The 11,739-nt window shown below is 51.9% G+C and overlaps 1 protein-coding gene across 2 annotated transcripts; it reads right to left on the bottom strand.

Moving 5' to 3' along the window:
• Positions 1–800: 800 nt before the first annotated feature.
• On the bottom strand, positions 801–9,910 carry TCF19 (transcription factor 19). 2 transcript variants are annotated; one of them, XR_008329144.1, is made up of 4 exons: positions 8,671–9,910; positions 6,206–6,842; positions 1,556–3,810; positions 801–1,521 (listed from the first exon to the last, which is right to left on the bottom strand). XR_008329144.1 is itself a non-coding variant. In XM_053378664.1 (3 exons), the coding sequence occupies exons 1-3, from the start codon at positions 8,942–8,944 to the stop codon at positions 3,576–3,578; spliced, it is 1,146 nt and encodes a 381-aa protein (XP_053234639.1). In that variant the 5' UTR covers positions 8,945–9,910; the 3' UTR covers positions 801–3,575. The 2 variants fall into 2 exon arrangements, 1 of the variants encoding a protein (XP_053234639.1); XM_053378664.1 differs by having other exon boundaries at positions 801–3,810.
• Between the last annotated feature and the right edge of the window lie 1,829 nt (positions 9,911–11,739).

Below are 11,739 nucleotides of genomic sequence, written 5' to 3'. Positions count from 1 at the left end.
TTGTGTGTGAGAGAGACTGATTGGAAGAGATTGGGATACATGAATGCATATCTTTTCCTGAAAATTTAGGATAGTCCTTTTGGTGCTCTAGCAGAGTTTTCCCCAACCCTGGGGCACTCCCACCATCCCTGACTATTGTTCATGACGGCGGTTGCGCTCCAACATCTTGTGCAGGCCCAAGGTTGGAAAAACCACTCTAGAATGTCTACATTGCTCTAGAACGGTTGGTGCATAATAATAATTAAAAAAAATCAGTGCCTTTCCCCCCAAGGGCATTTGTCCCTTTTTTAGAAATACCTTGCCTTGTTCACAAATTGCAGCAAACGTCTGAAACAATTCCTTTAAAAGAGAAAACAGTGAGAGGCATTTGATTTCCTCTTCACTTCCTTTCCCATTTATTTGCTATTCAGTATTTACTATTGCCTCTAGTATGGGAGAAGCACGGTTGTTGTTGTAGTGGTGTTCTTAAAAGAGGCCAAATTATTACGGATCATTTATTTTTAAGTTTTGTAATGTACTCTTGGCACTCTGAACTGTATGCATGCCATTTCTCATAACAGACCCCTATTAAAAAAAATATTGCCAATCATATTGTGTGTCTCATTTTCTAAACCAGGTTGGTACACAAACCAGTTTAGTCATCCTTGTACCCCTATTGCATTCTCTGACTTTTCTTCCTACACGACCTGCCATCTAATTTTCTCATCTGAACAGGAAGAGGGTGGCCTTACAGAAATACATTTATTAGCTAGAAATCCCCCAGTGTAAACATCAACTGTTATAAAATGGGAGACACCAACTTTTGCAGTTTGGGTTTATTTCAATTACTGTGATCACGCCTGGTTCAAAAAAGGAGGGGTGCCCTAGCGAAGGAAAAGGACAAGTCCTTCCATCTACTGTGAATAAAGCAAACTGGCAAAACACACTTGCAGGAATAAACCCCCCTCCCTAAAAAACTACAGGAGTCTTTGGTTATGTTGCAGAAAGTTCACTGCGTTAGCTTATTTCTGATTCAGCGTTTCAGAAGGCAGATTCCTTGGCAGGTACATTGCTAGCCTTTGGTCCCACTAGCAGTGGCAGAAGCAAGTGTGCGGTCTCTGTGGCTGACTAGCAACATGATGCAATAGTTGAAGAAGGGGCACCACCCCTGTTTTTACAGAGCCTTTGCAACTTCCCTGAATCTCATTGCTCTGCTTCTGGCACAATGCTGTGCCCCATTGCATCCTTGGCTTGCTAAAGAAGGGGGCTTGCTTCTAGTTCAGAACGTGGAGTAATGGCTCTAAAGAGATGGAGCCCACACCTTCCCAAAGGGCACAAGCTGGGCTGTGGTTTCCTGGGCATCGTCCCTTGGGGACTGGATGTTGGGCTTTCACCATTTTCAGTGGTGCTTGGGGAAACCAAGAGCTTTGCTACAGCTCCGGCTTTTTGCTGCCCGTTAAAGGGAAGTTCAGGCACATAACACTTCTGCATGCATTATTTGTGTGTGCCTATGCAAGTGTGCAAACGCTTGTGCCTCTGTTGCTTGCAGGTGAATCACCGGATTCTGTCCCTACACTAGAAACTGGAATGACCGAATATTATTGAATTGTATAAAAACATCTGCTCAGTCTCGTCCCTTAGGAAAACCCACAATGCCTAAAAAATTTATTGAGGCGTAAGCTGCTCCGGACTAGAGATGCTCTGTTAGAAAAATAATAGTTCAGGGACTGCAGTATGAGTCACACTGTTCTTGCTGTGACTATATGTGGGCTGCTTATCGGAGTGACACAGAGCCACCGCTCGCTCTTTGTGCCTCAAAGCTTTTGGTCCTGCTATTTGTCAAACATTATACATGCGCACCATGTTCGTGTGTATGCATACAGTGGCTGAGTTCTCACGTAACACTAAACTGTGGTTTGTTTAACAAACATTGCTTGTTTCTCCAGTTTGTTTTGTCTCCCTGCTGCTATTACCTCATTCCTTTGTAATTTGGCGAGCATCTGCTGCGCTCATGAAAGGTCCTACACCGTAGTTAAAGCAAGCCATGGTTTGTAAGCCAGCAACAAACTAGGACTTCGGACCAAACCATAAACTGCTGGTTCACACATATAATACTGAACCATGGTTTAATAACTATTGCTTGCTAAACCATGGTTTAGTGTTTGTGCAGCTGATGAAATGGGACCTGGCCTGTTAAAGGTGCTGCCGCCACCATAAATCTTGTCATTAGTCTTTAAGGTGCCATAAGACTCTTGCTTTCACTGCAAAACTACATAAGTGCCAAGTTAGATGCGTCAAGGATAGCTACAGTGATTGCGCATCTGTCATGTTTATGTCTAAAGGGGGAAAGGCTGGGTTTGTTTGTTTTTCCCTTTACATGAAAAGAGCACATTTGCAAGAAGAGTTGTGACCTTCTAGCCCAGTGTTGGTGCAAAGGAGGACGAAAATGCAAAAGCAGATTTGAGGTAAAATGGCGGGAGGTGCAAGTCCCTCTCACTTGCACACTCCTTTGGGTGCCAAACTCGACACATGCACTTCATAAGTGAACAGGGCAGATGGGCGACTGCCACTCTGACTGCCCCATCACCTCCAGTTAAGGCCTAACTATAGCTGCTACTCTGGAATATAGCATCCTAAGATTCCCACCTAGTTCATCAAAACACTTGACCCCCTACTTGTCTCTTTGTAAAAAGCTTTGAGAGGGCGGGACTCTCTTCCCAGCTAAGTTAACAGCAGGCATTGCTCTTCGGCAGCTGTTCCAATGTCTCGCTACTTCATGCGAACCCAATAAACTGGCAACTTCCCGGAGGACTGAGGTGAGGCAGCCGCTCTACTGCACCCTCAGAAACTCACTTCTTCTGGGGTCTCTGCATATTTTCCCAAGGTCGGCCCTGTAAAAGGTGGGCGGTTTCCCAGGCTGCAGGGCTATTGCTGCGAGGGTGGCCGTTCTGCACACACCGCTGTGCAACGGGAAAACTGGCATGCTAGGTGTTCGTAAGCGGTTTCTTCCGAGTGCGGCAGGTTCTTCCCTGTAAGTTTAGAGGATGAAGACCTCGGAAGGTAAACGGTGGCGTTGTGCATCTGCCCCGATTGTCCCTCTCAAGCAATCGCTTGCCCCTTTCAGTTGAAGGCCTTGGGCAGCACAAATCAGGGGAGGAGAACCGGTGACCCTCCTGGTGTTTCCAGCTCCCATCAGCCCCCAGCCAGAAGGGTCCGTGGCCGGGGAAGATGGAAGCCAAAGTCTCGCAACATCCAGAGGTCCCGTCCCTCCGCAGCTTCTAGCACTGGAGTTAGCCAGAAACTTCCCCATGTAATAATATCCATGTCTTCCCCAGTGCAATGTGGCCTCTTGGTTTTCGGAGATGGGCTTGACTCCTTGACACAAGGAAGCTAAAGTCTGGTATGTTTTCTCACAGCCTCCTCTGAGTGAGACTGCCATGTTCTTTCGCTTGTCCCTGAAAACACGCTCCTTGTGCAATTTTTTACCAACCCACTTTAAAGATGGGAAAAAGTCCTTGCGTGTCCTGCTGGAGTCCACCAATATTACCCATTTGGGGGCAGGGGCGAGGGCGCCTCTCCGGCCGCGGCCACCCTCGTTACGAGCGGCAGGCGGAGCAGCAGAACTCAGCCTCCTTCACGGCGCTGTAGCTGCAGCCCACGCAAGCCACGTGGAACCAGGCGTCGCAGCCGTCGCACTGGACCCACTCCACCATCTCGTCCTGAGGAAGATGGCACCTCGGGGCAGCGCACGGCTCTGACGTGGACAGAGTCTGGGAGAAGACTTGGCAAGTGCTCCCCAGGGGGTTCTTCCGGGGCCGGCCGCGACGTTTCCTGCAAAGGAACAGGGAGGTATAAATCCGAAAACTGGCACCTGTATTCCCCACCCCCATCAGCACTGCAGCAACATTTCCAGAGTGCGGACGGCGGACCATCTGCACTGTGCGCAGAAGTTACCAGGATCAATCCCTGGCCTCTTTGGGTACAGCTGCGAAAAGACTCCAGGCCAAAAATCTGGGAGGCCTGCGCCAGTCAGTGTAGAATAATGAGCTGGGTGGGCTAATAATAGTCTGACTTGGTCCAAAACAGCTTCCTATGTTGTTAGGTAAAGGTAAAGGGACCCCTGGCCATTAGGTCCAGTCGTGGCCGACTCTGGGGTTGCGGCGCTCATCTTGCTTTATTGGCCAAGGGAGCCGGCGTACAGCTTCCGGGTCATGTGGCCAGCATAACTAAGCTGCTTCTGGCGAACCAGAGCAGCGCACGGAAACGCCGTTTACCTTCCCACCGGAGCGGTACCTATTTATCTGCTTGCACTTTGACATGCTTTTGAACTGCTAGGTTGGCAGGAGCTGGGAGCTCACCCCATCGCGGGGATTCGAACCGCCGACCTTCTGATCGGCAAGCCCTAGGCTCTGTGGTTAACCCACAGCGCCACCCGCAGAAAAGCCAAAGGCCAACGCCTTTCCATTGGTGGCTTACAAGCAGATATTAAAATGAGCGTTTAGTGGATGAGAAGCAAAGTTAAGAGAAAACGATGAGAAGAGAAAAAGCCCAATGCCGACAGAACAAGCTGCAGATACATAAAAGGTTTATTTAAAATGACCTTTTTATTGCCGTATGTTCTGCAGGACACCATGCCTACAGATTCTGGATTAGTATGGGGGGAGGGGACAGAATCTTAGAACTGTAGAGTTGGAAGGGACCACGAGGGTCATTTAGTCCAACCCCCTGCAATGCAGGAATCTCCCAGTCAACATAGTGCTTGAACGCACAGCCCTGAGATTAAGAGTCACATGCTCCACCACCTGAGTTATCCAAGTGGTGCCTTCCTTGTAAACCACTTCCAGCGTGGGGATAGAAAGGCATTAATAGGCCTTCAGGAGCAAGTTTATAGTCATGTGGTTCATTTCTAAGCTGCCCTCTCCAGCAAACCCAGAGAAAGCTGCTATTCCCAGCCTCTTCCTGCCCATCTAAAGCCCGTGAGCCGCATAATCTGGCTGTTCCAGAAAGCCCCAGGGCCTCTTTGGCAGATGAAAAAGTGAGTTGCCAAATATGTCTGCACAAGGACTCGTTACACTGCCCTGACCGGATGTACAACTAGCAAGTTTTAACCTGTTACTTCGCCCCGCTTTACATGCCTGTCCAGAGCCACTAAAGCAGAGCTAAGGAACTCCGGAATTTGTTGGACTCCAACTCCCATCGGCCCCAGTCAGGGATGATGGGAGTTTGGGTTTGCAACAACTGGAGGGCCACAGGTTCCCTGTCCCTGTGTGTCAATTGTTGGGCTGCAGCAGGGGGGTGAGAATTTACCAGGCGCGCAATTGGACTTCTACAGAATACAGTGGTACCTCAGGTTACAAACACTTCGGGTTACAGACTCCGCTAACCTAGAAGTAGTACCTCGGGTTAAAAACTTTACCTCAGGATGAGAACAGAAATCGCATGGCAGCAGCTGGAGGCCCCATTAGCTAAAGTGGTACCTCAGAACTTTACCTCAGGATGAGAACAGTAATTGCACACCAGCAGTGCAAGGCCCCATTAGTTAAAGTGGTACCTCAGGTTAAGAACGGTTTCAGGTTAAGAACGGACCTCTGGAACGAATTAAGTACGTAATCAGAGGTACCACTGTATGGCCTCCAGTTCACTATTCCAATCGCTGAGAATTTCTTTAACTGTTCAGCTGTCCAGTAAAGTATATTATAAGAAGGTGCTGAGTTAGAAACTGGCTGCAGTGGCTACAGCAGCAGTGGAACTGCATGGGCAAAGGAGAAAGTGTTGCCTGATGTCATTATAACAGGTGATTGACAGACAGGTGGCTCTAACTAACTTTGAAACTTGGCACATGCTAGTGGGGAAATAAGGGAGGATCCAGTTCGCCCCCTGAACTCGAGGCAGAGAAGGTACCTTTCACTTTGATATATATACTTGATATACTTCAAGGAAGGAAGGAAGGAAGGAAAAGAGAGATAGAGAGAAGGGAAGTTCTTAGCTCACTGTTTCTCAAGCGTGGGTCCCCAAGCTGTTGCTGGACTACAACTCCCATCATCCCTGACCACTGGATGATGGGAGTTAGTCCCACAACAGACAGGGACCCAACCTTGAGAAACACTCCAGCTTAACTCATCAACGCTATGGAAATCTTTCTGTTAAACCAGAAACTTGAAAATCATGACGGCGCCCCCTGGCGCGAGCTGTACCGACCATAACGCGGACTCGAAAAGGGACTCACCCGCTGGGTGTGACGTGGAGCTTCGGAGGACCTTCGTCTTCCTGCAAATTCTGGCTCTCCTCCGGCACTCTCTGCTGAAGCCGCAAGGCGCTATGGCAATGAGCATAACCGCCCAGCCGCTGCTCCTTGCCCGGGGTGGGCTGCTCCTCCTCCAGCCGCGTGATCTCATCCTCCAGCTCAGGCAGCAGCGTGTGAGCCGACTTGCGCCGGTTCCGAGAGGTTTTCGGCTGAGCGGGGGGTTCTGTGCACCGACCGCGGCCCAGGGAGAAGGTGAACGGTTGCGGCTTGAGCTTGCTGAGGCTGCCGATGGAGCTGAGGATGAGGGTGGCTTTGGAGCGGCAGGAGAGGGCGGTGGGCGAGTGGCGGGACAGAGGGCGGATGCGGTGGTTGCCGGAGGGCAGCACTGGCCGGAAGCCGCAGGAGGCGGCCCAGGGGGCTTTGGGCTCCGTGATAGCAGCGAAGTCCTGCGGCCGGACGTGGACTTTCTGGAAGAGGAAGTAGAACTCGGAGTTGCCGTGCGGGAGTGGCAGGGCACAGCCCTCAGGGACTGGGCTGGGGTGGCCAAAGGTCAGAAGGTCTCCGTCGTTCAGGTCCACTCGCTGGCCATGGGGTACTCGGACGGCATTGACGTAAGTACCTGAAGGGATAATGGGGCAAGAGAGGAAGCTCACTTTCTATATATCAACCAGTGCAATGCCTATAGGTGTGTTTGTGGAGGTTTTGAAGGCAGCCAGTGTGGTGTAGTGGTTAAGAGCGGTAGTCTCGTAATCTGGGGAACCGGGTTCGCATCTCCGCTCCTCCACATGCAGCTGCTGGGTGACCTTGGGCTAGTCACACCTCTCTGAAGTCTGTCAGCCCCACTCACCTCACAGAGTGTTTGTTGTGGGGGAGGAAGGGAAAGGAGATTGTGAGCCGCTTTGAGACTCCTTCAGGTAGTGATAAAGCGGGATATCAAATCCAAACTCTTCTTCGGCCCAGGACTCCATGCTAAGCGCAGGACACTTCATAGCCTTCTGTGGGGCTCCTGGCAGTGAGGCCAGGAAGTGCAACACCACACCCCCACCCCCAAATACAGTCATTAACTTTTCCCCATAGGCATGGATGGCACCCTCTCGCTTCTGCGGGACAAAAGAAAGGTGTGTTTGAGGGGGAAGCTTTGGCATGGAGGCTGACTCTGCTGCCTTGTCCCATGTGAGCCCACCCATTAAGTCTGCAGAGTCCAATCTGTTTGTTGGTCGAACTGAACAAGCTCCAGGTGAAGGTAGCCGATGGGTCTCAAACCCTCGGTGAGTTAGGGACTTCCTCTGCGTGCAAAGACAGGTTCCATCACATTAAGTGGACGAGACCAATAGTCCAACATTCAAGAAGGCTGTAGAGTGAGAGGCGGATGGGGTTCGGCAAGCCGGAAAGGGGGTTCATCTAGGAGAAGGAAAGCTCTGATCCTAAACCTCTGCTGCCTTGCGGGAGGTCATAGGGAGAAGAAAAGGCCTTTAAGGAGTAAACCCTACACAAAACCAGAATGGAGGTCCGAAGGCAGTTGGATGGCGCCTTGTACACCTCCTTCCGGCAACTCCTGCAGCCAAGCTGGGGCCAAAGGTATTGCTCTGCATTCCATCAGTGAGGTGTGAAAGGGGTCTTGTAGTTTGGGCAGCCCAAGACCTCCATACACGCTGCCCAGGCTTGCATCCTGGGGAGGTCATTTTGGTGCTGCAAATGCAGCAGTTTGACTTCACCCCTGGAGATGCGTGCCATTGTCTCTCAAGACAGGCACGTGCCAACCACACACACATGGGTGGAAACAGAAAAATGTGGGGACAAAAGAGCATTATAGTTCCCCACAGGAATGACAGACTACAATTCATGGCCATTTGTATCTGCTGTTATGTCTGTCTGTCTCTCTCTTACACACACACACACACACACACACACACACACACACCTCTTGTGGATAAGGTAAAGGTAAAGGGACCCCTGACTATTAGGTCCAGTCATGACTGACTCTGGGGTTGTGGCGCTCATCTCGCTTTATTGGCTGAGGGAGCCGGCGTACAGCTTCCGGGTCATGTTGCCAGCATGACTAAGCCGCTTCTGGCGAACCAGAGCAGTGCACGTAAACGCTGTTTACCTTCCCGCCGGAACGGTACCTATTTATCTACTTGCACTTTGACATGCTGTTAGGTGGGCAGGAGCAGGGACCGAGCAACGGCAGCTCACTCCGTTGCGGGGATTCAAACCGCTGACCTTCTGATCGGCAAGCTCTAGGCTCTGTGGTTTAACACACAGCGCAACCCACATCCCTCTCTTGAGGATACATTTATGCAAATTGAAGCTTTGGTCAACATGTCTAGTTCCACCTGTTTTACCACACTGAGGATCAGGAGCAGAATATAAAGCAAATATCTTTACAATGGTTAGGTCTGAATGCAACCCCACCCTTAGTGGCACGAACAGTTCCAAGGACTCACCATGGGTGCTGTAGTCCACCAGGCCAACTCGCCACTCCCCGGCGGTGCTGTCAGAATCCCTCTCGGCATGGATCTCTGCATGGATCCGCGACACCAAGGCTGGGTTCTCCTCCGACACCAGGACGACATCGCAGACCTCAGCTCGGCGGCCCAGCCGGTAAGTGCAGCTGGGTCTAGCAGGTCGGAAGGTGTAGAGATCCCGGTTGGGCGAATCCCCAGGCGAAGCCGGGCCCATCCGGAGTAACTGGAAGCAGGGGAGGGCCTCAGAGAGCATGGCTTGCTCCAGGTGTCTCCTTCAAGCACAGAAGGGGCGAAGGACAGGGCTCTTGGCTTCACCCAGGAGGAAGAAGATGCTTCTGATAGGTGGGAACGTGAATCAGGCAGCGGAGGTGGCAGCAGGGCTTAGCGGTTGCATCCACTCCACACAATCCACCTTCAGCTAGGATGAGCAGGGAGCTTCTGAAAGGGCGGCAAGTTCTTCAGTGTGCAGACTGGAAACATAGCAGCATTGAGTGCAAAGAAAAAAGTCAGAAGTGCAAAACGGGGGGCAGCCAACGCGAAGGATGGACCGGGTACCACAGGACACAAGCTCTGCAGCGACAAGTTAAACTGTGGAGCACAGATTTGGGGGTGTTTTGCCAGGAAAACACACCTTAACTGCTACCTTGATGGGCCTTATTGCACAGGAAAGCAAAGCCTTTCTCCGCCCCGTGACCAAACCACTCGTATGCCCGCTTCTTGGCCACGAGCGCCACTTCAGACGTGCAATTATCTCAAGACAAAGGGGCCCAGAACCCTGAATGGACGCAGATCTATTCCCCTCGCCCTGGAAGGTGCAAGTTGCCTTTGGGTGCCTGGAAACCCCTTTTCCGCTGGCACTAGTGCAAGGACGCTCCGGAAGACCCCTGCAAGGAGACGACCACCTGGTCCGCCCGCGATCCTCTGGCAGCCGCAGCTGCGCCCGCAGGTGTGGCTCTGGGACTCCGGAATCTGGCCTGGCTCCTGACAGGGGGCGGGCTCTAGAACCCCCGTCTCCTTGACAACGCAAGCAGAGGCCTCGGTCCCCTTGGCAACGCGCTTCCTCGGGGCCCTCTCGCCTCTCTCCCCGCAGGAGCCAGCGGCGGCTTTCCCGGCAGCGGCAGCCACAGCTGGAGCCGGGAGTTTCTGCGGCGGCCGCTACCGAAGAAGCTTACCCGGGGCTCCGAGCGGCGCGCGCTGCCTCGCGATTGGTCCAGATTAGGGAGGAGAAAGGGCGGAGAGCGGCGCCGCCGGGTCCTATTGGCCGGCTGGAGGGAAAGCCTCTGTCCTCATTGGCCGAGAGTGGCGAGGGGGGCGGCGAGCGTGCATGAGCGCGCGAGGTAAGGAGTCCGGGCTCGGGCGGAGGAAGGTGCTGATTGGCCGGTGCCCCACAGAACCGGCGTCTGGGGTGGGCGACGCGCTCGTGGCGCGTTTCCAGCGGGGGAAGGAGATTGGCTGGGCCGGCGGGCGGCTGGGCCGGCGATGGCACCGCGCATGTGCGGGACGGCGAGGCCCCAGCTGACTCGCTTGTCATTGCGCTGTCGCCCGCGCGGGAACTCAGGCGGCCCAGGGGTCTCCGCCCCGCCCCGCCAGGCTGTCCTCGTGGAAGAAGCAGCACCTCGCGTGAGGGAAAAGAGGCCGCGAAGGGGCGCCTTCCGCCTCCCACCGAGAATGCGAGCTGCTTCTGCGCTCCTCCTGGTAGACACGGAAGTAATTGCCCCATTCACACGTGCACAAAACACGCCCACCCCAATCCCCAGTTATTCCTTCTAGGAGCGCAGGTGAGCACAATCATCAGCCAGGATGAAGGAGCAGCCTGTCTGCTGCACAGTACTGGATTGGAGTTGACGATGTCTACTGCTATAACCACTGAGGGGCACCATAGCGGGGAATGGGCTTCATGTGCCCCCTCTAGGAGTGGTCCAGAGGGTGGCAACAGGCCTTTTCTGTGGTAGCTCCACGTTTGCGGAATGCTCTGGGGGGATGTTTTTAATGAATTTCTCTTTCCTCTTGGTTTAAAGGAATCTGTGGGGGTTTGTTGTCTACTTACTTGGATTTAACTTGCTTTGGGTTGCCCTGGGCAAGATAAAGCAACCGACAATTTTAATAAATAAAATAATAATTAAATGAATCCCAGTTTATACGTTCCCTGCTTGTGGCCAGGCCTGCCTTTGCATTACATCTGCTAAAACTATGCCACAGGAGTCGTCTCTCTGGGGCATGGCATCACTGTGGGCCCATAGGACCCAAATAATTATCGCCCAGTCAGTCTGACATCAATACCAGGGAAGATTCTGGAGCAGATCATTAAGCAAACAGTCTGTGAGCAGACTGTGAAAGGAATGCTGTGATCACCAATAGTCAGCATGGATTTCTGAAAAATAAGTCATGCCAGACTAACCTGATCTCGTTTTTTGACAGAATTACAAGCCTGGTAGATGAAGGGAACACAGTGGATGTAGCCTACCTTGATTTCAGCAAGGCATTCGACAAGGTGCCCCATGATATTATTGTAAAGAAGCTGGTAAAATGTGGTCTTGACTATGCTACCACTCTGTGGATTTGTAACTGGCTGACTGACCGAACCCAAAGGGTGCTCATCAAGGGTTCCTCTTCATTCTGGAGAAGAGTGACTAGTGGGGTGCCACAGGGTTCTATCTTGGGCCCAGTCTTATTCAACATCTTTATCAACGACTTGGATGATGGACTCAAGGGCATCCTGATCAAATTTGCAGATGACACCAAACTGGGTGGCTAACACCCCAGAGGACAGGATCACACTTCAAAACGACCTTGACAGATTAGAGAACTGGGCCAAAACAAACAAGATGAACTTTAACAGGGAGAAATGTAAAGTATTGCACTTGGGCAAAAAAAATGAGAGGCACAAATACAAGATGGGTGACACCTGGCTTGAGAGCAGTACATGTGAAAAAGATCTAGGAGTCTTGGTTGACCACAAACTTGACATGAGCCAACAGTGTGACGCGGCAGCTAAAAAGGCCAATGCAATTCTGGGCTGCATCAATAGGAGTATAGCATCTAGATCAA

The sequence above is a fragment of the Podarcis raffonei genome, chromosome 2 (genome assembly GCF_027172205.1).
Source record: "Podarcis raffonei isolate rPodRaf1 chromosome 2, rPodRaf1.pri, whole genome shotgun sequence".
NCBI lineage: Eukaryota > Metazoa > Chordata > Lepidosauria > Squamata > Lacertidae > Podarcis > Podarcis raffonei.
The sequence above is the reverse complement of the archived record's forward strand: the minus strand, read 5'-3'. Positions and strand labels throughout refer to the sequence as shown.